The sequence below is a fragment of the Neolamprologus brichardi genome, chromosome 9, assembly GCF_056152115.1.
Source record: "Neolamprologus brichardi isolate AB-2024 chromosome 9, ASM5615211v1, whole genome shotgun sequence".
NCBI lineage: Eukaryota > Metazoa > Chordata > Actinopteri > Cichliformes > Cichlidae > Neolamprologus > Neolamprologus brichardi.
The window spans coordinates 39,904,862-39,931,541 of NC_142112.1; the positions used below are offsets into that span (position 1 = coordinate 39,904,862).

The following is a 26,680-nucleotide window of genomic DNA, read 5'->3' on the forward strand; positions in this document are numbered from 1 at the left end:
TTGTTACCTCTAGGTCGCATCTTTGAAAAATATAAATTTCCTGCCATTGTTACGCAGATGATATTCAAATTTACTTTCATCTGACTGAGGATGTCTTACTGTCGCTACACTGCGTTTTTGATTGTATAAGAGAAGTTCATTCAGTTCATTTCCATTTTATTTACACAGCGCCAAATCACAACAACAGTCGCCTCAAGGCGCTTTATATTGTACAGTAGACCCTACAATAATAGATACAGAGAAAAGCCCAACAATCATATGACCCCCTATGAGCAGCACTTTGGTGACAGTGGGAATAAAAAACTCCCTTTTAACAGGAAGAAACCTCCGGCAGAACCAGGCTCAGGGAGGGGCGGGGCCATCTGTTGTGATTGGTTGGGGTGAGAGAAGGAAGACAGGATAAAGACATGCTGTGGAAGAGAGACAGAGATTAATAACAGATATGATTCAATGCAGAGAGGTCTGTTAACACATAGTGAGTGAGAAAGGTGACTGGAAAGGAAAAACTCAATGCATCATGGGAATTAGTGATGTGTCGGTCGCAAATGAAACGGCTCTTAGAGACAGATCTTTGACGTGAACGACGCGAGCCGGCTCCTTATCGCGAGCCGGCTCCTTATCGCGAGCCTTTTTTTTCCTTTTCTTTCTCTCACCCTCTCTCTCGCACTTTTTTTCCGCGTCACTCCGCACGCGAGCTTTACGCTTTACGCTGGGCAGAGGGGGGAGGGGCGGTAGTTACTCTCAGTAGCACAGGAACAGAGCATCACAACGTCACATTAGAAAGGTATAGTAATCATCCACAACTATTTTCAGTTGCAGATGATAAAGGATTCAGAAAGTTTATTCATGCAGGCCCATATGACAGAGAATATGCATCTTCTTTTTGTTTTCATATTTTAATTTATATTTAATTGTGTTGTGGTTTGCAGTGTTTTGTGTTGTTTCACTTTAAATTTGTTTAAAAGGAAAAGGCTGAAAATTTAAATAGTTAAAAGTTGAAATGTGAATAGTTGGTTTTTGTATTATATGATTTATTTATTACATTTTATGTGGAGTGAATAAATAAAAGTATATTTACGGTACCCTAGAGACAAAACACGTAAAAACTCCAAAACACGTACAAAACACAGCAGAAGTGCTCCAGGATGCTAGGGGGCAGTGTTGAGCTTTTGTTAGCTAGTGGCTACACAAGCCAGCAAGTACCAACGACCAGATTTGGTGTGTGGTAGTAACAGGTAAATGAACATGTTTTTTTTAAATTATTTGAATATATATGAGTGCTTGTGTATAAATATGGTAAATGGTAAATGGCCTGTATTTGTATAGCTCTTTACTAGTCCCTAAAGACCCCAAAGCGCTTTACACATCCAGTCATCCACCCATTCACACACACATTCACCGACTAATACACAAACAATACACACATGCTTTCAATTGTGTAATGTAAGTGATCTAGGTAGCTCTGTTTGGAAGTTCAGTTAACGCTAGAAATGTGTTTTGGAGTTTGTACGTGTTTTGTCTCTGGGGGCCACCGTATATATTTATATATAAACATATATAAATAAAACCACTTTTTAAAATTTTATTATTCCCTTTTGTGCATAATTTTATGTTATTGTTAATAATAAATCTATTAAAGCAACAAAACAACCTGAAGAGCCGGTTCGGAGCTGAAAGAGCCGGTTCTCTAAAAAGAGCCGGAAATCCCATCACTACAACTTACACGTTCGTACAGGTAACAGGAAGCACACATAGCCCAGTCAGAAAACAGTGATCTCTGCTGGAAACCTCCGTAACTGCAGCAAAGGCAGGCAGTATGGACAAACATAACATCACTGTTATCTACAAAAGGGAACATAGTTTATTATTGTTTGTGGTAGTATGACGTTGTTGTTGATAGGATGTAGAAAACAAATAGAAAGAACAAACACAGAGATAATGTTTGGAATAAATATATAACCACAGATTTTGGATTTGGCTCTATTAATGTTCTTATGTAAGAGGGTCATAAATCACATTGTTATAATTACACAAAATGTGTTCTAAACCCCCAAACTGTTCCTTTTATACCTGACTTTTAGGACCTCAGAGCCTGTAGTTATGTTCATTATCAGTTAGAGCCCCTCCTCATTCTTTTCTTCTTCTTCTTTGGTGCAACCCTATAAATACAGTGTACCCCTTTTGCCTCTCTGCCCTTTTCTACAATTTCCCTGTGGGAGAGGAGCTGGAGTGGGCAAAGTATTTACTTGGAGGCCTTTCTTTCTTTTACCTTTTTTATCAGACACAACGCAGAATCACACCGGTTACACTTACTTATACTTTTTTAAATTGTTTTTTATTATTTATGATTGAATTTGATCCTGCTGGGTTGTCTTAGCTTTAAAATAGGTCTTACTTTATTTTGAATTGTTATTTTGCCTTTTTTTAACATGTTGTATCACTGGTTTTCTTTTTTATCATTTGCTTATTTATTTTATTATTTATTTTATTTTCAATAATTATAATTATAATATTTTTTTGCTGCACTTACTAGTATTTACATTTTTAACACATTTCCCTTTGCGTCATTAAGGTAGCATTTGTTCGTTTTGACCCTCGTGGGCGACCGTACGGCAGGATCAAAGATCGTCTATATTCGTGAAGACTCGTGTCTGCTGTGACGTGGCCCTGGAGCGTCGGCCTGTGTTCGGCAGACGTCGTTGTTGCGATCAGCTGATCCTGGAGCATGCGCAGAGTGAGCGCTCGTCTCCTTCCCAGAAAAGCCTGATTCACGTAAACAACAGCAGAGAGCTGCCGCCGCGGAGCTTTACCGGAGCTTTACCGGAGTTTTTACCGGCTCTCAGACCGAGCAGCTGGCCGCCGTCGGGTCCTGTGACAGTGAGCTACCTGTCAGAGCAGCTGTGCTCACCTGGAGCTGTTAGCTGCTGATGTCAGCCCGGTGGCGTCATTTCTCTGATTAAGTGTCGTGTTTGAGGCTGTTGTGTCGTAAATCCGCCGGGAGCAGAGTTTGGAGCAGCTGAAGACACACCACAGGTTTGTGCTGAAGTCACCGAGACCTCTGAACTTTAGTTTGACCTCTGAACTTTAGTTTGACCTCTGAACTTTAGTTTGACCTCTGGACTTTATACAAGGAGGCTGCTGTGTGGATCCTACATTTCCCATCATGCAGCTGGAGCTCTGTGTGACAGGACTGATTGATTTATGATGACTAACCTCAGCTTTAACTCAAAGTCAGGAAACAGATTATTACAGCTGCACTTCCTGTAGTGATCGCCGGCCACCATCAGGGGGCGGAGCTTCACTAAAATGCTTCCAGATGTGAGCAACAGCTGTCCTCTGACCTGGTCCAGGGGTTTTAAAAAGGTCTTCATGGACCTGAGATGCTGACGTCACAGTTTTTATCTTGTATCCTCTCAGAGACGATGGCGGAGCAGAACTTGGAGGCCAAGCTGAAGAACCTCCTGAAGCAGGAGAAGATCCAGCTGTGGAACCCGCCGTACACCGAGCAGGACCAGCAGCAGGGCCAGCAGCCGGGCCAGCAGCAGGACCAGCAGCCGGGCCAGCAGCACATGCAGGTGGGTGACCCGCCTGAGGAGGCGTGGCCACACACACCTTCCTACTGAGATCAAAGTATTAGGATATAACGTTCAGTCAGGTCTATAAATGTTACTTTGTGACGCTGTTTAAGAAATTAATCATTTACATGAATCCAATAAAATAATAAATCTGCTAAAACAAAGAAATAAAACCATCATGAAAGAGTTCAGTTTTTCTTTCCTGTGAGAGGAAACCTCCGTAAAACAACTTACTAACCCAGTGAAACACATATAGAGAAACACATGAGGAGACATGAGACAACAGGACCGATTCTGTTTCACTGAGATTCAAGCATCAGTGAGGTTTTTGTCTCAGCGTCACAGCAAAGTTCAGCCCATGTGCAGCGCCGTTGGATTCTGTTCTGAGCGCGCTCAGTGCTGTTCTTCTTCCATCAGGTGCTGGCGGAGCGCTACGCCCCCCTGCTGCGCCTGCCCGTGTCGGAGGTAGGGGGCGCTCTGGAGTCGATCCGAGCTCAGGCGGTGAAGCGAGGCAAAGGAAACCAAACGTTCAGGGAGACGAGCGTGGCGACGCTGGAGCTGCTGCTGCCGCGAAACGCTAAGAAGGTAACGAAGGCGGCGAGGACAGAGGAAGCTACCTGAAGGTGTACCTCACGCCACACACTCATCACATGACACACACCGACCCACAATGCTTTGCTCTCCTGTGTTGGAGGAGAATGACCTCAGTGTTTGCTTCCAGGATCCAAAGGTCAGGACGTACCTGGAGACGAGGCTGGACGTGTCGGCGCAGCAGGTGGTGGACAGGTACTCGATTACATCACAGGCCGAGTGTGTAGTAGTTCAAACTGAACAAACCTCCCAATGAAAACCGTGTTTTTCTAAACTGACAAACTTAAAAGGCCAACAGAGCTTCCAAACATTTTATTGGTTGTAAAGAACTGAAAGTGATCATTTGTTGAATTTGCACCATTAGGAGATCAGATTTACTGAAATCAAAACTATTTCAATCAAAAACATTAACAGGTTCCATAATAACAGGAACCCTTATTTGATAGCATCCATGGACCTGGAGAGTTTTGTGAGTGTGATGTCTGAGCAGTACGACGATCGCGCTCACGTTTACGTGAAAGGTTTTCATTATGTGTCCAAGTCAACTGTTTCACACTTTTCAGCAGAGATCCTTTTTCTTTCCGTGTTGCTTGGTGTGCTTAATAATGTGGCGCATGCTTCTTTAGTAGAAAACTAATGATCACAGGTGTCTGAGGCTGATGTCAGTGATCCAAACAGACACAATGCTATCCATGAGTTTGATTGAAAAACAACATATTTAATCAAAGGAGCTTGAAAGAAAGGCGTCTGGACTTCTTTAAGTTACTTGAAGACGTTTCACCTTCATCCGAGAAGCTTCTTCAGTTCTAAGGTCAAATGGTGGAGAGTCCCAGATTTAAACCTAGTGGGAGTTTCCCCCCACAGAGGGACAAAAGGACCCCTGGTGGAAATGGTGGAACTTCGAACTGAAGAAGCTTCTCGGAAAGAAAAGAAGTCCAGACGCTTTTCTTTGCAAGCTCCTTTGACTACAATGACCTGGATGACTGAGAACCTTCACAGACAACATATTTAATCTTTGTGACACTTAAATACAATTTTCTTAATAATTTGGAACGTGGTGTAAAAGTAATGCAGTACTTAATTACTCCTGGGAAAAGGTAACTAGTTACACTACTCGTTGCATTACTTTCATGTTACTCTGTAAAAAAGCTGCAGTCTCATAATCACTGTTTAAACATATAAACCTGAGGACACACACCTCTAACATAGCACAAAGCTGACCACACAAATCAAAGATGAAGACACACAAAAAATGGTTGCCATGGTGATTCTACTGTAGAAACAGGAACAAGGCTGCAGCCTGACTGATCGTCAGTTTGTTACCTGTTGAGGTTCAGGCTCTGGCTGCTGGGCTGGAGTCTGCACACGCTCAGCTTTAGCTCTGGGTTAGCTTAGCGTTAGCATGCTGTCAGTGCAGATGTAAAGAAGTGAGGTTGTGTTAGCAGCACTGTGAGTGTTTCTGTCCTGGATGCACGTTTCACTTCTTTACATTTACATTCATCTTCTTCTTTTGTGCAATAAAAAATACATTTCGACACACATGGTCACTGTTTTCCTCCTCTGACATCCAAGCTGAAATCAGCTGATCGTAGTGTGAGGACAAGAAGTGGGATCAACAGGCAGACAAATGATTCCAAGGAGCTGGAATACTGGGAAGCAGAAGAACCAGTTCTCCATTCAATACTCTAGTAAAGTGTGTGTGTGTGTGTGTGTGTGCAGGGTCGCTGAGGAGCACGGCCTCAGGAGCATCAAGCTGATCCTGAGTGGGAGGACTCTGTCTGCAGGTCAGTGACCTCACAGCTGCAGTAGTCATGTGATCTGTCAGAGCAGAGCGTGAGCGTGTGTGTGTGCAGAGCGGCGTCTGGACGAGCAGGGCGTGAAGAACCACAGCAAGGTGATGGTGCTGAGGGTGAGCGACGGCGAGCTGAAGCAGCAGCTGACGGAGGAGGAGGAGGAGAGGAGGAGCCAGGAGGAGAGCGTCCAGAGGACCCAGAAAGGCTTCCAGATCCTGTCAGAGAGAGGTGAGGAAACAACCACGCCTCCAACACACCTTTGTTCAGCCCACAGGTGACCACAGAAGGGTGGTGTCCCAGGCTAACAGGTCACCATGTGGGCGTGGCAGTGGGAGGGGCACAGCTGTTTGTTTTTAAATGTCTGCTCCTCTCCATCAGACGGCAGCGAGGACCCAGACACCACACCGTTCCTGGAGATCGCCGACCAGAAAGGAAACCCTCTGAAGATTCCCCCCACGGAGAAGAAGGTGGAGTTTGAGACAGGACGCAGTGTGGAGGTCAGACACCAGGGGGCGCTGCTGTGTAACCTCTGTGTGTGTGTGCAGGCTCTGATCCTGGCCATGGGCTTCCATGAGAAAGGTCGGGCTCTGATGAAGAGGAAGCAGCACGATAACGCTCTGTGTCACCTGCTGCAGGCCGACCAGCAGTTCAGGTACGAGCGAGCTGATTGGCTCTGAGCCGCGTCACAGCTCACCGCAAGTCATGAGTTTATCAGCCTGAGGTCACACTTCATCCACCGTCACTGTAAATGCCTGAAACTGTGTTCATGAGACAGGAAGTCCCTGTGTGTGAGCACAACATGCACCAGCCTTTCAAAATAAACTTCCAGAGTGAGGAGGTTTTCCAGCACATCCAGCGTGCTGTGTGTCATTAATGAGAGTGTGTCTGTGTGTGTGTCCGTGTGTGTGTGTCTGTATCTGTGTGTGTCTGTGTGTGTGTGTGTGTGTGTGTGTGTGTGTGTGTGTGTGCAGTAAGTGCGGCTCGGCGCTGCTCAGCTCCGTGGATAACTACGCCGTGCTGCAGCTGGACATCGTGTGGTGTTACCGCGCCCTGGAGGCGCTGTCCTGCCTGGAGGATGGGCGGAGCCGCCTGCAGAGAGCCGAGGACTGTTTCCTGCGTTGCTACGGAGAACAGCAGGAGAGACTGCTGATGATCAAGGTCAGACTGAGAATCTGACCAATCAGGTTTGAGCAGGCTGAGTGGAGGTGAAGACAAACTGCACTCTGATTGGTCAGCTTCTTAGACGATGCTGAGAGTGAGCATGTATGTGACACATTGAGTCTCAGTGTGACGACCTGTATAAATAAAGTTTTAATGAAAAAATGTAATTTATCAGCATGTTGTAAACAATGTGAAGCTGAACAGTCTCACTGCAGATGTCCACTGTTTACTTCTTACTGGGATGCATCACCATGGTAACACATGCTGATGAGCTATGCTTAAGTTATTGCAGTGAATCTACGCTGTAACCTTCAGCCTGTCATTCACTTAATGTGTGTGTTGCCAGGGTAACACGGGCAGAGAGGAGGTGCTGTTCCTGCGTCTGTACCTCCTGCAGAGCCTCCTCTCCTACATCGAAGGAAGCGACTCTGAGGCGCGGCTGCAGCTCTCCAGGGTGAGACTCACCTCAGCTTAGCATGAGTGACAGTCCACAATAATCCAGCTGTGTGTGAGTGGCTCACTGAGCTGCTGTGTGTGTCAGGTGGAGTCTCTGTACGCGCGCCTGCGTCCCGACTCGGAGAAGATGGCTCAGCTGATGGCGCTGGGCTTCAGCGAGAGAGAAGCTCGGCTCGGCCTCAGAGCCTCCCGGGGCGACCTGCAGGAGGCCGCCATCCACATCAGCACCCGCCGACAGGTAACACCTGACAGGAAGTCAGTTCACCGCCTGTCGTCGTCCCGTTTGAGCGTTTAATAAAGTTTTATCTGTCTTTATCAGGAGCGGGAGGAGCTGAAGCAGAGGGAGAGGCAGAAGAGGAGGACGAGGATGGAGGCCATCTCCGCCCTGATGGAGCTGGGGTTCTCCCAGAGAGACGCCGCCCGCGCCCTGCACCACGCCGACGGGAACGTAGACAGAGCTTACACTGTCAGTGGCCCCGCCTCCTCGTACACGTCTCACAGGTGGAGCCGTGACTGACTCCATGTTCTCCTCTGTGCTGTCCCCAGATCCTGCTGGACTCGAGCCAGGACGCCCAGGCGACCAATAACAACACAGAGGGCGGAGCCAGCCCAGAGAAGGTGGAGCAGGTACGCTCAGAGGTCACGTTCAACACTCAAACTTTATTGAACAGTGACAAGACGAGCCAGAGGAAAGCTGGGGGCGGGGCTTCTCTCTGTTCTCCTCCAGCTGCTCTCCTCCAGCTGCTCTCCTCCAGCCGTTCTCCTCCAGCTGTTCTCCTCCAGCTGCTCTCTTTCTGTCCCTCCAGCTGTTCTCCTCCAGCTGTTCTCCTCCAGCTGCTCTCCTCCAGCTGCTCTCTTTCTGTCCCTCCAGCCGTTCTCCTCCAGCTGTTCTCCTCCAGCTGCTCTCTTTCTGTCCCTCCAGCTGTTCTCCTCCAGCTGTTCTCCTCCAGCTGCTCTCCTCCAGCTGTTCTCTTTCTGTCCCTCCAGCTGTTCTCCTCCAGTTGTTCTCCTCCAGCTGTTCTCTTTCTGTCCCTCCAGCTGTTCTCCTCCAGCTGCTCTCCTCCAACTCTGTCTCCTCCAGCTGTTCTCCTCCAGCTGTTCTCTTTCTGTCCCTCCAGCTGTTCTCTTCCAGCTGTTCTCCTCCAGCTGTTCTCTTTCTGTCCCTCCAGCTGTTCTCCTCCAGCTGTTCTCCTCCAGCTGTTCTCCTCCAGCTGTTCTCCTCCAGCTGTTCTCTTTCTGTCCCTCCAGCTGTTCTCCTCCAGCTGTTCTCCTCCAACTGTTTTCCTCCAGCTGTTCTCTTTTTGTCCCTCCAGCTGTTCTCCTCCAGCTGTTCTCCTCCTGTCCCTCCAGCTGTTCTCCTCCAGCTGTTCTCCTCCAGCTGTTCTCCTCCAGCTGTTCTCTTTCTGTCCCTCCAGCTGTTCTCCTCCAGCTGTTCTCCTCCAACTGTTTTCCTCCAGCTGTTCTCTTTTTGTCCCTCCAGCTGTTCTCCTCCAGCTGTTCTCCTCCTGTCCCTCCAGCTGTTCTCCTCCAGCTGTTCTCCTCCAACTGTTCTCCTCCAGCTGTTCTCCTCCTGTCCCTCCAGCTGTTCTCCTCCAGCTGTGTCTCCTCCAACTGTTCTCCTCCAGCTGTTCTCCTCCAGCTGTTCTCTTTCTGTCCCTCCAGCTGTTGTATTTGGGATTCGAGCGGGATTCGGCTGAAGCGGCGCTCAGACTGACAGGTGGAGACGTCCAATCAGCGACACAGCTGCTGTTGGACAACCAGGGCGTCCTCTCCCCGGAGCTGCTGACCCCGCCCTCCACATCCTCCACATCCTCCACACCATCCTCAGAGGAGCCCAGCTCCGCCTCCAGCTCCCCGGGTAACAGAACCGCCCTTCGTTTATCCAGCATAAACAAAACAAAGTTACAGAACAGGAAGTGTCGATGTTTGAACGAGGCAGATTTCAGCAGATCTGCTCATCCTTTGTAAGGACCTGAGCTGCCAGATTAGACCTTTCGTCTTCCTCAGTCTCTTTGTCTCGTTTTGTCTGACGAGTATGGAAACTACAGACGTCTCTTTGCTTTTCTCTGAAACTGAGAGCTCACAGGGTGAAACTCGTTTAGAGCAGGTTCATCTTCATCTCATCAGTCACTGTGAAAACATGCTAACCGAACCAGCCAATGGGGCTTCAGTGAGGACGGTCATGTGGTTTAGAAACCCATCATCGTCCAATAGAAAGCTTGAGTGACCAGACGAGCTGAGGAATGTACCTCAGAGGTGTAGGTGTGATTTCACACAGACTGTCAGTCCGAGATTAAATGTTTAAAATAGAATCAATAAAAAAACGTAAAGACAAAAACACATTTCTAGTAAAGAAAAGTCACATGATCTAAAATCTGCTTGTGTGACCCTCCAGAGGACAGCGAGCTGGTGAGCGAGGTGCTCGAGGACATCGCCCCCCACGAGGAGGACTACCTGGACCTCACACTGGAGGAGGAGAGCGAGCTCATCTCTGCCATGAAGGCGTACCTGCACCGTGAGCCCGCCCACACCTAGTGACACGCTCGGGTCGAGTGTTGTCGCTGTGTAGAACAAACACACACAGATCGTCCTGCAGAGTTCAGAGCGGCGTGCCAATGTGGAGACAGTGACGATCATCTGTTCAGCAATAATTCAGAGTCCTGCTGCTCAAGGACGCACAAGTGTATCAGTTTAATCAGTGACATCATCAATGACATCATTGTTGGTGATGTTGGATCAAAGCAGAGTCTCAGTTTGTGTCTGAGCAGTTTCCTGTTGATTCTTTGGTTGTGATGGATCCAATAAAGACGACACAAAGTGTTTCTGTCTGTCTGAAAACACAAAAACACAAAAGCAAAAACACCAGGTCAGTGAGAAGAACAGAGACTGAAGCTGATTGGTGGTGGAGGAGGTGTAGCATGGGGGTTAGGGTGGTGCATCATGTTTTTTATGATTGCACTCTCTGGGTCCTCTGACGTGCTCACACATGCCTGTTAGGGTCAGCTGATTCTGAGCTGACTGCAGGTGTGTTTCCCTTTAGCTTTGATGTGACCTCACCTGCTTTTTTTAACGTCCACATCTGGCTCGTTCACTTTAACATGATGATGTGTTCACAGAGACATGAGATCATGTCAGATATTCTGGTTTTAGTGAAGCTGTGGGTGCATCAACAGACTCAGTCTTCACTCTGAGTCTCACTCTGCACTTCAGGCTCGAACCCTCAGAATCTTCCAGAAGAACTGTGAGACAAAGCTGAGTCTGAGCAGGAAAGGCTGCTACAGAGAAGAGGAACGACAGTCATTCATGATTCCAAGCATTTTTACAAATAAATAACTGCAAAGTGGGGTGTGTGTAATTATTCAGCCCCTGAGTCAATACTTTGTAGAACCAGCTTTTGCTGCAGTTGCAGCTGCCAGTCTTTTAGGGTCTGTCTCTACCAGCTTTGCACATCTACAGATTGAAATCTTTGCCCATTCTTCTTTGAAACAGCTCCAGCTCAGTCAGATTAGATGGGCAGCGTTTGTAAACAGCAGTTTTCAGATCTTGCCACAGATTCTCGATTGGATTTAGATCTGGACTTTGACTGGGCCGTTCTAGCACATGGATATGTTTTGTTTTAAACCATTGTTGCCCTGGCTTTATGTTCAGGGTCGTTGTCCTGCTGGAAGGTGAACCTCTGCCCCAGTCTCAAGTCTTTTGCAGACTCCAAGAGGATTTCTTCCAAGATTGCCCTGTGTTTGGCTCCATCCATCTTCCCATCAACTCTGACCAGCTTCCCTGTCCCTGCTGAAGAGAAGCCCCCCCAGAGCATGATGCTGCCACCACCATATCTGACAGTGGGGATGGTGTGTTCAGAGTGATGAGCAGTGTTAGTTTTCCACACATAGCGTTTTGCATTTTGGTCTCATCTGACCAGAGCAGCTTCTTCCACGTGTTTGCTGCGTCCCCCACATGTTTGCTGCGTCCCCCACATGTTTGCTGCGTCCCCCACATGTTTGCTGCGTCCCCCACATGTTTGCTGCGTCCCCCACATGTTTGCTGCGTCCCCCACATGTTTGCTGTGTCCCCCACATGGCTTGTGGCAAACTGCAAACGGGACTTCTTATGGTTTTCTGTTAACAATGGCTTTCTTCTTGCCACTCTTCCATAAAGGCCAACTTTGTGCAGTGCACGACTAATAGTTGTCCTGTGGACAGATTCCCCCACCTGAGCTGTAGATCTCTGCAGCTCGTCCAGAGTCACCATGGGCCTCTTGGCTGCATTTCTGATCAGCGCTCTCCTTGTTCGGCCTTGTTCGATTACACACAGGTGCACTCTATTTAGTCATTAGCACTCATCAGGCAACGTCTATGGGCAACTGACTGCACTCAGACCAAAGGGGGCTGAATAATTACACACACCCCACTTTGCAGTTATTTATTTGTAAAAAATGTTTGGAATCATGAATGATTTTCGTTCCACTTCTCACGTGTGCACCACTTTGTGTTGGTCTTTCACATTGAAGTCCAATAACATTGATTCATGTTTGTGGCTGTAATGTGACAAAATGTGGTAAAGTTCAAGGGGGCCGAATACTTTTGCAAGCTACTGTAACTCTAATACTGATTAATATATTCCTGCGCTGTATGAGCCCCTCCTGGATGGCCAAACTCCTCCATAAAGATTATGAATAGAATCAGTGACAAAGTGCAGCCTTGGTGGGGTCCATAACCCACCGGGAGCGAGTCTGACTTATTGCCAGCTATGTGGACCAAGCTCTTGCAGCAGTTGTGTAAGGATCAAATAGCCCGTAGCAAAGACTCCCCATACTCCCGCAGCACCTCCTACAGAACACCATAAGGGACACAGTCGAATGCCTTCTCCAAGTCCACAAAACACATGCAGGCTGGTTGGGCAATTTCCCATGCACCCTCAGGTATCCTTGACAAGATAGAGAGCTGGTCTAGTGTTCCACGACCAGGATGAAAATTGCATTGTTCCTCCCGTATCTGAGGTTCGACTAACGAACGGACTCTCCTTTCCAGCACCCTGGCATAGACTTTCCCAGGGAGGCTTAGGAGTGTGATCCCCCTGTAGTTAGAATACTTTCTCTGCCTCTCCTCCTGAAGATGGGCACCACCACCCCCGGTCTGCCAATCCAGGGTACCGCCTCTGATCTCCACGCAATATTGCAGATGTGTGTCAACCAAGACAGCCCTACAACATCCACCCCAGGGTTCAGATCTGACAAGCCATTCCTCCAAATCACGCCCCTCCAGGTCACACTGTCATTGCCCAAGTGAGTGTTGAAGTCTCCCAGTAAGACGAGTCCCGAGGTGGAGCACCCTCAAGCACCACACCCAAGGACTTCAGGAAGGCCGGGTACTCTGAACTGATGCTAAGTGCAGACAATCTGGATCTACTTCTTATTGGAGATTTTGAATCGCTCTTTGTCTGGTGGCCCACCCAGGACCGATTTGCCACAGGAGACCCTACCAGAGTGCAAAAGCACCCGACAACAAAAGATCCCTGGGACACACAAACCTTCCACCACGATGAGGTAGCGATTCACGGAGGGGCCTCTGAGTACTAACTTGATCTAAATTCTCCAGGAATTTAGCCCGGAGCCAAAAAGTGCTTTAAAGATCGATGCATTCACGCAGTTCATAATTAGACCAACTTATTATTCCTTCACATTTTCTGTTACTCCTTAAATCTAAATGGTTGATGGTTGAAAACCCCTAGTCTAAGGATCTTGGAGAGAAAAGCGTCTGGACTTTAAGTTTCTTGAAGACTTTTGGCCTCTCATCTGAGAAGCTTCTTCAGTTCTAAGAGCAACTGGTAGAGTCCAGATTTATAAGCCCTATGGGAGTGTCCCTAAGAGGGTCAGTAGTGGGTCCATGACCCTCTTAGGGACACTCCCAATAAGGCTTTAAAATTCTGGGATTCTCTGCCAAGCTCCATAGATTACTCTGACCTGGATGACTGCAAACCTTCACAGACATATTTAAAGGTCTCCTAACCCTCTAACACATCATATGCATCATATGAATACATGAATTTTTGTGAGCCTTTTACATCATCAGTGTGATTCACCACAATGCATCTTTAAAACTTTGTCAGAAGTTTCAATTAACACTCCACCTGTCAGAAACAGATTTTTTCTGTTATCTGTATTAATCCAGATTATAATTTCTTTTGTCACAGCAGGAATGAAAACACAAATCAACACACACACAGACTGTTTGATAAAAAACCTGTTTTCTTATTTTAGTCTGAGTTTATTTATCGTACATGATTACAGTCACAGGGGAGGGGGGCTGGTCAGGGTTGGGGGTCAGAGGTCAGAGGGGTTTAGAAGTAGTTGACGACTCTGCGGATGGACTGGATGTTGGGGTTCTGGGCCTGCCACTCGTTATGGCTGCAGTAGTCTCCACGCTCAACAATGTACATGCGGCCACGGAAGTTTGGCTCCTCGTACATCACCCAGCTGGAGGCGGAGAGAGGAGGGAAGAGAGGCGGGGTTAAAGTGAGGAACATGCTTTTATTAACCTGTCACACTTTTGTTAAGGAGGATTCTGAATGATGTTTAAATATGTTCCGCCTTAAAACATCTTCAGACTTTTTTCTATTATATTAAGTCGTGCTAACATGTCTAACCTTAGGTTGTTAGCATGCTAACATTAGCACTAAATAGAAAAAATAAGCTGAGGCTGAAAAACAGTTCTACTGGTCTCCAGGTTCATCCTCAGGGGGACATGAGCGTGAAAAATCCTGAAAGCTAAAGTTTGAACTCAATCAATCAAATCAAATCAATCATCAGCCAAGCCTTCCAGGAACAAGAACATTACTGTGTCATATTTCATCATCTGGGGATAATAAATAATGAGCCCCACAGTCTAAGCTGCCAGCAGCAATAAAGTCTACAGAGTTCATCCTCTGGGGAGCAGGAATATGTCAACAACTGACCTTTACTTGAATGATAAATATTTCCTGTTAGCATGTTAGGAATATTGTCCTAATACTAATCTCAGGTTAAAGGTCACCAAAGTTTATCCTCTGGGGAGCAGGAATCTCAACATTAAGGTTTCTGGTAAACGAGAAACTCACGCTCCGTCTCCGTAGACCTTCACAGAGTTGATGCAGTTCTTGGAGAAGCCGCGGCTCTGCAGGAAGGGGCAGTCGTCGCAGATGTCCACGCACTGACCGGAGAAGTTACAGCCCTCGAACAGCTCGATGCGGTAGTGCTCGCCGTGCTGCCGGACAGACGGACATGATTAGGTCAGAATCCAACAACAAAACCTACATCACAGACCGGACGGAGCAGCTGTAGCTTCAGGATGAAGGTGCTTCACCCCAAAGTGAGAAAAGATGGTTTCCCCTCAGTGGAAAAGACTCACAGAGTCAGTCTTTCACTAACACATGAAAAACAAACGTCTGACATTTTTAAAAGTGTGAATTAAAAAGAAGAAGATGAAATTGTGTTTCCTGACAGCAGTAAAATCTCAGATCTGTCAGATCACCTCATCTGTGCTCTTTAAACAATCACGACCCCGTCAGAGGTGCTCACCATGCGGATGGGTTTGCAGGATCCCATGTGGTCGTTGTGGGAGTTCCACCTCTGGAATTCTGGGTACTCGCCGTGCTCCAGGATGTACTGCTGGCCCTTGAAGTCAGGGTGGTCGTAGCAGATCCAGGCTCCACTCTCCACACGGATCGAGTTCACCCTGAAGAGACAAAGACAGGCTCCAGATGTTACCCTGCAGAGGTGCTCAGTCACATGTTGAAACCATCAGCAGGTTTAACTGGTCAGAACTTTTTCATCCTCCGTCCCAGCACGATCATCTGTGCTGCTCAGACGCAGTCATGGAGCTCAGGTGATGATCAGCTGAAGGAAACAGGAAGCACTTACACCAAGAGCTCCAGTTTATCCTGACCATGATGATGATGATGTCGGCCTCGTGCTCTCCTCTGATGAAGAGCGACTGAATGTTTGATAAGGTCAGAAAAAAAGTGCTGAAAATGGTTTCTGTGTGGACGGACTTCAGTCTGAGTTTGTGCTGTTAGTGAAAACTTGGTCATCAAATTCACATCTTTGAGTTTGCAGAACATCAGATTTCTGATATGTGTGTCTATTTGTCACTAAAAATGAAACATTTAGACTTCCTGTACGGCCAGAAATCACAAATCTTCTGTTCTTCTGTGTTTTCATTGATGTCATTAGAAAAATCTTAACGAGTTACTGAAACACAAGCTGACCTCGTATCAGTATTCAGAGGCTCGTCAGAAATATCAGCTTTTTCAGAATTTCAGAAGCTGAAAGCAGAAACAGTTTCGTCCACACAATTTGAATATAAATGTGACCACCAGAGGGCAGCGAGTCCACACTCATGTGTTTCCAGATGTGCGCTGCAGTTCTCTCAGTTTCTGACATTTGTTGTACTCGTCATGACTCCATGACCTGCTTACAGTTACACTGACAGGCTGCGCCCCCTCGTGGCTCAGAGCGGTATTACATAAAACCAGCTGTTACGTTTCCTCTGATCAGCTGATCAGTCAGACTCTGGTTTCTGAGCTCAGAGAAACTGAAGGTGCGACTGAAGATCTGCTCTGACTCAGTTCAGGTTCAAATGTCTTCAATAAAGAAAAAAGAGAAAGCAAACACCTGAAAACAGGAAGTTACCTGTTCATGAAGCCGCGGTCCTGGAAGTTATCACAGTCACCTCTGACCTCCAGCTTCCTGCCGGTGAAGCACTTCCCCTCATAAAAAGTAATCTGCAGGACAAACGCTCACGGTCACATGCTTTCATTCAATGAAACTTTATTTAAAAATGAGTGACAGGACGAAGTTCCTGCTGTAATCTGAAGCCTCCAGTCTCACAGGTCTGAATTTATCATGACTCTGTCATGTGAATCATCTCCATCCTTAATCAGGTTATTAGTCTTTGATGTCTCTAACATGGAATAACACGAATAAATAACAATGAATGACATTTCTGAATCTAGGCTGGAAAGTAACTGAGTATTTTTACTTGGGTACCCTGAAGGTGCTGCTCTGTAACCTGATCCTGGGCTTAGAGGACGATCGAGCGTGCAGCGACGTCTGTTTGGTCTTAAACATGACTCCAGCTGCTTTATTAAAGTGACATCATCAACAGCAAACAGTGAAGTTTTAACAAAAACAGAAACTTTCATTTTAATGCTTCACATGAATGTGAAGTGAAACTCAGAGTGATGATTTATTCTTTCTGTTCTTGTCTTTAAAAGCTAAATGTCCTGCTGCTGTGACGAGCTTCACACCAAACTCCATTCAAAAATTGGCTATTTTAAGCAGCCTGTCCTTCCAGCTTCAGAGCTCAGACAGTCTCACTCACCTTTCCAGAGTACTGTGACATTTTGTCCCGCTGGATGTCGTCCAACCTGGCCCGCAACCACACACACAGTGTAACAGAGAAAAAGTTGGACACCCCAATATATACGGCAGGGGGGCGAGCGAGGGGCGCGCCGGGCCGAGGGCCGAGGCCCCCGGACAAAAGAGTCGGCTTCAAAGGTTTCTGCTGCCTCGACGCTTTCAGTTCATCCAGACCTGTCTGCTGATTCTGCTGTGTGTGTGTGTGTGTGTGAGTGTGTGTGTGTGTGTGAGTGTGTGTGTGTGTGAATAGAAAGTGCTTGGCCGCAGCTTTGCAGCTCAATGATCTTGCACACGTCACGTTTCTACACAAACAGGCTGCGGTCAGGAGGAAGTACTGCCATCCTTTACTGCAGTAAAAGTACTGATACTGTGTCACTGACACTGCCTGCACTGATGCAGCTGTTAGATTTCGTTCAGTCTTTCTTTGAGTAATTCTGACTATTAAACGTTTCCAGGAGCTGAGCTTCAGTCCTGCTTTGATGTGACGTCTTCGTCTGAGCACCAACAGCAGCAGCAGTCAACATCCGGCTGAGGTGAAGCTGACTCTCGACAGGTGAACAGGTGACTTTTACCACCACAGAGCAGTTTGGGTTTCTACTTCCTGTGTGTGGTTCTTTTTCTGGTTTTTATCCTCCTTGTGTCTCCTGTGTTTCTGCTTCCTGTTTTAGTTTGGTAACTGCTGTTGTGCTTCCTGTTTTTATTGCTGGTAGGTTTCCGGCCGCGTCCTCACCTGTGTGGTTACAGTTGATGTATGGTCCTGTCAGCACACAGGTGGACAGTCAGAGGACGTACCTGTCAGGTGTTCTCAGCTGATGGAAACACTGCACCAAACTGAGACGAGACACGAAGAACCAAATCAAAGCTTTGTTCTGTTCTCTGAGCTGAAACCTTCAACCTGAAGGAACATTAAATATTATTTATAATGTTTAAAACATGAAACATTATGAACGTTTCTCTGAGGTGTGTTTGGAGGTTTTCTGAGGATCAGGCTGAACACAGGCAGAATGAAAGCACATTAACGACCTGCAGCTCTGACCCAAGGTCACATGATCGCAGTCAGCTGTTTGTCAGGACAGCCTCCTAGGCTCAGGCTGCCAAAGCTCCGTGTCAGAGCTCATATGGTCTCAGGCTGGTTTCCTGAACACGCCGATGAGTTCACTGCACTCAGACTCCACACTCACAGACTTTTGATCGTGCTCTGCTCGACAGGGTTTACAGGCTTCTACACAGGCAGCAGCTGCAGGTCCCCTGATGTCCAGCAGAGGCAGCAGTGAGTCAGCCGCAGCGCCGTGTTTAAATAATCATGTTCACAGATTTGGATGCTGCTGTTTCCCAGATGGCGAGTGGTAAATCACCAGGTCCTGATGGAACCACGATTGAATCTTACAGATATTTCTGGAGTGACATTAAAGATTTATTATTAGAGGTCTTTAGCGGGTGTATTAATAATCAGATGCTACCTCCAACTATGAAACGAGGAATCATTTCTTTACTTCCTAAACCAAACAAGGACTCTGTCCTTTTAGATAACTGGAGACGTATCACACTTCTTTGCTGTGATTATGAATTGTTAGCTCATCTCTATGCCAACAGATTAAAAACAGGAATAACTCAAATAATAGATGAGATACAGTCAGCCTTTATAAAAGGACGTCATACCCGTTTAGTATTAGATATGTTGGATACAGTCATTTAATGCCTTATTTTATTTCCTGGTTTCTTTAAAGCTTTTGATTCTTTCGAGCATAATTTGTTATTTAAAGCTCTGGAGGCTGTGGGGTCCCAGATCTGTTAGTGTAGTGAAAATGTTGTACAGAGATATAACAAGTAGAATTGCTCTCAATCAAGGGTTTTCTAATAGTTTTAAAATTAATCGTGGCATTCAGCAGGGATGCCCTATTAGCCCGTTATTGTTTATTGTTGCAGCAGAAATGCCATTAATATCAAACTCTCTTCAGATGTGGAAGGAAAAAACATTCTTGATAAATAATTTAAAATTAGTCAATGTGCTGACGACACTGCCTTATTTCTAAAGAATGTAAATATGGTCTCTACTGCAATTAATAAAATCCTTTCATTCTCAAAGCATCCGTCTTAACACTAAACCTTAAAAAAAGGGGGGATCTTAGCTGTGCACAGCTGTAATCAAAGTACTGTTAACAATATTCCAGTAAGAGAGGAGGTAAAATACCTTAGTTTAATAATCAGTAAGGATATTAATGATGGAGAGAATAATAACATAACTTCTAGATTAAATGTAGTTAAAATAAATATTTAATCATTGGTTAACACGTGATTTGTCCATATTAGGTCGTATCTTACTGTCTAAAGCAGAAGGACTTTCAAGACTCACATACCCCTGTTATTCAATTTTTACATCTCCTAAAATGATTAAACTGTCCAATTCTATTATATTCAGCTTTATCTGGATGCATTATTTTTATTATTATTATTATTATTATTATTATTATTATTATTACGCAAATCACAGTTAAAGACTATGAAAACGGGGGCTTGAAAGCTTTAGACTTTGAATCCATTATTGCTGCGTTCAGGCTCAGATGGATGAACGACTGCATTTCCCTCAATCTATGTGGTGCCATAATCCAAACAAACTCTTTAATAAGCTCGGGGGTTAGATTTTATGCTCAGATGTGATTTTGAAATATCTGAGATTCCTCTTAAGTTGTCTAGTTTCTATAAGCAAGCATTTGAATGTTGGGAAACTAATTTTCACCCACAATTCTGTGTTGTGGAATAACAGGGTCATAGTCATCAATAAGAGTCCTTATTTAAATCAGACTGGTATGATAGCGGTGTTTTGTTTTTGATCTGCTTGATAAAAAGGGAAACTTGCTATCTTATGAAGAATTTATTGATAAACATAAAATAAACGTTTCACTTAATAATTATAATAAGGTTTGTAAAGCACTACCCACACCATCGTAAACACTTTAAAGCATTCACTAATAAGAACAAGCTTACATTCACTGACGATAATACCTCCTAGGAGGAATAAGATTAATAAGTTAATCTCTAATAGCTGTAAGCAAACAGTATTCTGTAACTATGTCAATGTCAGCTCCAGGTTTTGTGCACAGTGAAATGTGAGAACTTTGATTGGGTGTTACTTAATGAGAAGGTACCTGTGTCTGTGTGATGCTGACATCAGCTGATATCCTCTTAAATATGGTCACTTCTGGACACAGTACGCAACATGGTGGCAGCAAGAGGCTCCACAACTGTGCTACAGCCATCTTTTATATACAGTCTGTCCATTTTATTAGTTTCTGTTACTAATCAAATCAAATCATGTGAGCTCAGTCTGCGTTGAAGCTGACTTTATTTATTTTTTGGCTTTATTCCATAGATACAGTCAGGACTGACAGGAAGCAGAGAGAGAGGAAGACATGCAGCAGTTCTCTTTAACCAATGGAAGAGCAGGAGATGACGGCGTGGGCGGGAGCAGCGATGTAAACATGTTAGCCGCTGATTAGCTCCACTGTGGTGACGCTAGTTAACCCTTCACCGCTTTAGCCCGTCCTCCCGAACCTTGGACCCCCGGATCTGTGCTTTAATGGCCGGCGTCGCCCTGAGGTGCTCCGCTGTCTGGCGCCGTGTCACATTAACAAGGTATGACCGGGGAGCCCCGCGGGGTGTTTGAGGCGGAATCACAAGTTTAGATGCTAACTGTAGTTAGAAAAGTCTGTAGGAAGCTAACAGTTAGCATGGCTGTTAGCACTGAGTGTCGGGGGGGTCTGTGGTTACCTGACCGCTAACGACACCTGTCAGACTCCGGTGTCACACAGACACGGGCTGAAGCTGACAGGTGCGCTGCTCGCGCTCAAAGCGGAGAAATATCAGCTGTTATATAAGCATCTAGCTGCAGCTAGCATGGCTGCAGCTAGCCGCGACCTTTGCTCCACATTCAGACATGACCTGAAGATGAGGCTCAGCTTCATCCTCTGTTCATTCCGTGAGCGGGTCACAGGTGAGCAGACAGGTGGGCTAGCATGTTATAGCTCATATTCACACTGAAGATGGAGGTTCTGCTCTTAAATGATGAAGAAGCCACAACAATACTCTTCATCACTGAGCTGAGCCTGTTTGGGTGAAGCTGTAGTGAAAGTGTGAGTCAGGTTAGTCATGATTGGCTCTGTAAACACTGTGTGTGCTTCTGTTTCCAGCTCAGTCCGATCCAACATTCCCAGCCTGAAGTTTCACACCACAGCGTCTCCCATGATGGGTGAGTATCATCATCATCATCATCATCCATGATGTTCACAGCAGCAGGAGAGCCTTCAAAGCACAGTGAGTTATAAACAGGTGTTATTATGGGGACGGAGAGAACAGAGCCCAGAACAGGTTTGTATCATGTTTATTTCTGCTGGGATTTTAGAATCTCACAGTAAGTTCTCCACGTTCATCTCAGAGGCCCTGAGGAGCTCAAACAGCACATGTGCTGATGATGATGATGATCGGGAACTCTTAGTGATGATGTCATTGCGTGTTTTCAGGTGTGACTGTGGAGCAGTTTGAGCAGGCGAAGAGCAAACTGTCGACGCTGAAGGACGACCCCGGCAACGAGGTCAAACTGAAGATCTACGCTCTCTTCAAACAGGTGCCAGTTCCCCACGCGTTCCACACGTTCTAGATGTTCCACGCGTTCTAGATGTTCCACGCGTTCTAGATGTTCCACACGTTCTAGATGTTCCACATGTTCTAGATGTTCCACATGTTCCACGCGTTCTAGATGTTCCACGCGTTCTAGATGTTCCACGCGTTCTAGATGTTCCACGCGTTCTAGATGTTCCACATGTTCCACACGTTCAAATGTTCCACACGTTCTAGATGTTCCACATTCAGACATTTGGTGTTCTGGAAATTTCTCATGTGGAGCTTTTCAAAGCAGGTTTTTAATTGGTTGATCCAGATTTGTCAAACCTTTTATTTAAACAAAAAAAATCATGTCCTCCTTTAAAAAAAAGTATTAGCTTAAAAAAAATTGATACTCAGTGTAAAAAAACTAATTTAATTGGTGTTACTGTGAGACTGATTAGATTTGGAAGGGAAGGAAAATATAAGTCGCTCCATCTTGTTACTGAGCTTCACTGCTGCCACCTGCCAGATTCTTACGCCAGCTGTGGGGTCAGCTGTGGGGTCAGCAGCTGCTTCTGTTTCTGTTCGTTCCTCAGCAGTCTGTCCTGGTTGGAGATGTGAGTAAAACTGTGCTCAGCGTTCAGATGTGGGAGCGTGCTGATCTCCTGTCATTGGCTGGAGTCGTGTGTGTGCTGCTAACAGCTGCTTCGTCTCCTCGGAGTGCTAACGTGAAGCCGAGCTCGACACGTGTGACAGAGATGCTCAAAACTCTGCCCCGGTGTAAAAATCCCGGTGTGTGGGTTCGTGAAGGACTTCAATATAAGTTCACCTGCTCCTCTTCCTCCTTTTCTTCCTCGCTCAGGCCACCCAGGGTCCCTGCAACGCTCCCAAACCTGGCATGCTGGACTTTGTCAACAAGGCCAAGTGGGACGCGTGGAAGTCTCTGGGCTCCATCTCACAGGTACAAACACAGCAGGGAGATAAATGATGAAGGGTCAATGCTCAGCTGTCTGTAGAAGTCTTTTATTCTCTCGGGACTTCAGGTTAACGCTCTTTCCTGAATGAAAGAGCGTCGCTGCGCTCGGAGCTCACAGATCTGCTCCACCTTTAGCTTCTTGATGCTAACAGGCCGCTCTGCTGTGTTCTTTCCTCTTTGGTTTGAATCTGTTAGGATGAAGCCCGACAGAAGTACTGCGACCTGATTGGCTCCCTGGTGGAGGCAGAGACTGGAAGCTCCGCCCAGGTGAGCGCACAGCCAGCTGGGAGCGGTGCGACCTACGAGACGCTGTTGGTCACCAAGGAGGATGACATCACCACCATCAAACTGAACCGACCGGCCAAGAAGAACGCCATCACGACCGAGGTCAGCCACGCTTCAGACTGAAGCTACTCTGAAACAAAAACATGTAAACCTGCTTTTCTTCTTATATTTGTGTTTCCTGTCAGATGTACAACGAGATCATCGCCGCTCTGGAGCAGGCGGCCACGGACGACTCTGTCATCACCGTCGTTACAGGTACACACACACACACACACACACACACAGGGCTGTGCGTCAGGTCCTGTGAGCTTCCAGAACAAACCACTGACAGGAAGAAGAGTCAAATGAATAAAGTTGTGCTGCTGTGTGAACGTTTCTGGTTCATCATCAGGCCTTCAGATGTTTCTGTGTTGCTGAACATCATGAATGAATTGTTGCTGTTTGTGGTGAGAATGAGTCTGAGGAAATGCGGCGGTCCGTCCTCGCTGGGACTAAACTCCGACTCCGACTGAAACCTTCAGGCTCGTGTTGAAGTGAACACGCGTTCTCTTCGTTCTCACGTTTCAGGCGCCGGCGATTTCTACTGCAGTGGAAACGACCTCACCAACTTCACCAAGATCCCGGAGAACGGGGTGGAGGAGATGGCCAGACGTGGTGCAGATCTGCTCAGGTGAGTGTTCATGATGGAAGCAGCAGGAAACCCACTGTACTCGAGTAAAAGTACCAAAGTATTCATGTCCTTAAGTATAGCGTGGGTCACAGTGGCTCTGCATGCATGCTGTCTTAAAGGTCGTCTTCTTGTTGACCTCTGAACCTCAAACTGACCTGAAGGAGAGATCGGCCTGAATCATTCCCGACCTCGCACAGTCAGGATGTTTTATTTGGTGTGAAACCTGAAACCCTGAGCTCTCCTCTGTCTCTCTGCAGGAAGTACGTGAACGCTTACATAGACTTCCCCAAGCCACTGGTTGCCGTGGTGAACGGACCGGCTGTGGGCGTGTCTGTCACTGTGCTGGGCCTCTTTGACCTGGTCTACGCCACAGAGAGGGTACACACACACTCACACACACACACGATGATGATGAAACCTTTGTGACTCGTAGGCTCAGGATGTTTGAGTGCAGACTCAGGTGTGTTTCCTCACCTGGACGATGATCTTGCCTCTGTGATCACGTCACAGCTGGACCTGCTCTGCGTGTTTATTCTGACTGCGCTGCAGCGCAGCATGATTATCAGTGCACGATAGCACCGGCTGCAAAACACCATCTCCCTCCATCACCTACAGGGTTTGTGCTAAAACACGAGTTTGCATTAGAAATGCACAACAGCCATTTTATTACACTAACTATGCATAACTGTTGTGAGACACGATCATCTGAGCTCCTCACACCACCAAACCTCCCCCCTCCTACTGACTCCCACAATTGCTCCCATTTCCTATTTGTATTTCTCTGGAGTCTGTTCATGTGGAGGAAGGTTTCCATGATCGGTGAGCTGACCTCCCAGCCCATTGTTCACTCAGTGGGCTGCAAACCTGCAGTCAGCTGAGACTGAAGACGTCGCCTGATGATGACGAAACGTTTCTCCCACTGAACACGTCCAGATGAACAGAATCAACTTTTGGAGATTTACTTACCTGGATGGTTGAGCGTGCATCAGGATGTCATTGATATGTGTTGACTCAGGTATAGGACAGCAGATTTCAGTTTAAAAGGGAAACTACACGTAATTAAACTAAAAAGAGTCACGAGAAAACCTGACAAGGTGGAATTTTATTCAATGTTTTTCCTGGTTTCAGTGAGTAAAAATAAGAAACAGTCAAAGGCCGTTTGCAGACCTGTGTTATCCTCATTTATGTGCTGCTGGGTGTTTATGCAGAGCTTCATTGTTATTGTTAATGAACAATTTAACGTCCAGTTGCCATGAAAGACACCTTTTCAGGTCACGTGACAGCGACCTGCTCCAGGTGGTGACGCTGTGCCTCTGTGTGTCTCAGGCCACCTTCCACACCCCGTTCAGTCAGCTGGGTCAGAGCGCCGAGGGATGCTCCTCCTACACCTTCCCTAAACTCATGGGTGCTGCTAAGGTACACACACAGTCACAGAGGCAGTGCTCATATGAACGCTGCCCCCTGCTGGTACCCTGTGTACACTGCAGGCAGCTGTTAGGACTGATGACACGTTTCCTTCTGTGTGCATGTGTGAGGTCGTACGGTGAAAGTGTTCCTCTGTGGACGACATGAAAGGAAAATGTTCATCTCTTTGATTTCAAGCTGCCTCATTTTTAGTTACAGCATTTAAACCATTGGACCTAAAACCATCACAGTTAGTAAACATGACTGTAACCATGGTAACACTGATGTGGCGTGAGTATCTGCTGGTTGGAGGACATGAGCTCTCTGACTGTCTCCTGTCTTCAGGCCAGCGAGATGCTGCTGTTCAACAAGAAGCTGACGGCGGTTCAGGCCTGTGAGCTCAGCCTGGTCACCGAGGTTTTCCCCGACAGCAGCTTCCAGTCGGAGGTCTGGACTCGGCTGAAGGCCTACGCCAAGCTGCCCCGCAACGTAATCACACACAGACTTACTCGAGTACTCTACTGCTTTCAAGTCTCCCACAGCATGTCTTTATCCTGTCTTCCTTCTCTCACCCCAACCAATCACAGCAGATGGCCCCGCCCCTCCCTGAGCCTGGTTCTGCTGGAGGTTTCTTCCTGTTAAAAGGGAGTTTTTCCTTCCCACTGTCGCCAAAGTGCTGCTCATAGGGGGTCATATGATTGTTGGGTTTTCTCTGTATCTATGAAGCGCCTTGAGGCGACTTTTGTTGTGATTTGGCGCTATATAAATAAAATTGAATTGAATACTTACTGTCCTGTTAGCAGTTAGCTCTGAGGTGAACCCAGAAACTGGTCTCTGTGTTTAAAGGACTTCAGAGTGATGCTGACGGCCGTGTCTGCAGGGAAACGAGTCCAGGAATCAGCTTAATCTGACCTCTGACCTCTCTGTCTCCGCCCCTCTTTCAGTCTCTGGCTCTGTCCAAACAGCTGATCCGCTCAGTGGAGAAGGAGCGTCTGCACGCCGTGAACAAGGCCGAGGTGGAGCGCCTGATGGAGCGCTGGACGTCAGACGAGTGTTTCAACGCCGTCATGAGCTTCTTCCAGGCCAAGGCCAAGCTCTGAGGAAGAGGAGGCGTGCATGATGAAGATGATGGTTATTAATTGTAAATGTTGTAGAGTGACTTAGAGCAGACTGTAGGATGTTTCGTGACCAATCACAGACCAATCATGAGGTGCCACAGACAGAAAGCAGTTCACAGGTGGTTGTCTGTAGTGTGAGCGCCATCTGGTGGGTGGGGTAGGGAGGTGCAGAGGCTCTGAGGCTGTGGCAGCAGGTCTCATATCAGTGAATGAAACGCTTAAAGCTCACAGAGCTTCTGTCCTCAGCTGATGTTTTAGGAGTCCGTGTGAGTCTGAGCTGATGTTCTTCAGTTTTCACACCGTGATGCTTTCAGCGTGCTCGCTGCTGGTAAAGTGCCTTAAACACTAACTGCTGCTCAGCGTTCTCCGACGTCTGCTTGTCCAATAAAATCATAATCACTTGATGAGGTCGTCTTCTCTGTAAATATTCAGTCTGTGTTTGTGGGTGTTTAGAAAGGACACTTTATAATCTACAAAAATATCAAATCTGTCTGACAGTTATAATTTTTATTACCCTTTATTACCCTCATTCTTTAAATCAAACGTCTTTGTTTTTGCCTGTTTGGTTCTTTAGCCGTCAGAGTTGGTGTGTGAAGGCCAACAAAGACGCCCAACGGATTTACTTCATCATGGCCTTGCCGTATTGGTCTTTATTATTTAT

General features: G+C 46.6%; 3 protein-coding genes across 4 annotated transcripts; 2 read left to right on the top strand and 1 right to left on the bottom strand.

Moving 5' to 3' along the window:
• Nucleotides 1-2,719: 2,719 nt before the first annotated feature.
• nub1 (negative regulator of ubiquitin-like proteins 1) lies at nt 2,720-10,396 on the top strand. Of its 2 annotated transcripts, XM_087846698.1 has the most exons (16): nt 2,720-3,033; nt 3,418-3,504; nt 3,541-3,575; nt 3,993-4,160; nt 4,297-4,361; nt 5,886-5,950; nt 6,020-6,187; nt 6,338-6,426; nt 6,505-6,611; nt 6,931-7,117; nt 7,467-7,574; nt 7,662-7,814; nt 7,896-8,042; nt 8,123-8,203; nt 9,239-9,434; nt 9,972-10,396. In XM_087846698.1, exons 2-16 carry the CDS (start codon nt 3,423-3,425, stop codon nt 10,109-10,111), a joined length of 1,791 nt encoding a protein of 596 aa, XP_087702824.1. In that variant the 5' UTR covers nt 2,720-3,033; nt 3,418-3,422; the 3' UTR covers nt 10,112-10,396. The 2 variants fall into 2 exon arrangements, with proteins under 2 accessions (XP_087702824.1, XP_006809512.2); XM_006809449.3 differs by having other exon boundaries at nt 3,418-3,575.
• Nucleotides 10,397-13,799: 3,403 nt separating this feature from the next.
• LOC102796340 (gamma-crystallin N-B) lies at nt 13,800-16,991 on the bottom strand. The gene is made up of 5 exons (XM_087846725.1): nt 16,930-16,991; nt 16,239-16,330; nt 15,126-15,282; nt 14,666-14,811; nt 13,800-14,045 (listed from the first exon to the last, which is right to left on the bottom strand). Exons 1-5 carry the CDS (start codon nt 16,948-16,950, stop codon nt 13,910-13,912), a joined length of 552 nt encoding a protein of 183 aa, XP_087702851.1. The 5' UTR covers nt 16,951-16,991; the 3' UTR covers nt 13,800-13,909.
• Nucleotides 16,992-17,463: 472 nt separating this feature from the next.
• Nucleotides 17,464-26,423, top strand: eci2 (enoyl-CoA delta isomerase 2). The gene is made up of 12 exons (XM_006809450.3): nt 17,464-17,528; nt 20,338-20,600; nt 21,155-21,213; nt 21,485-21,588; nt 22,429-22,527; nt 22,738-22,929; nt 23,013-23,082; nt 23,395-23,497; nt 23,755-23,875; nt 24,824-24,913; nt 25,247-25,390; nt 25,846-26,423. Exons 2-12 carry the CDS (start codon nt 20,545-20,547, stop codon nt 25,999-26,001), a joined length of 1,194 nt encoding a protein of 397 aa, XP_006809513.2. The 5' UTR covers nt 17,464-17,528; nt 20,338-20,544; the 3' UTR covers nt 26,002-26,423.
• The last annotated feature ends 257 nt before the right edge of the window (nt 26,424-26,680 follow it).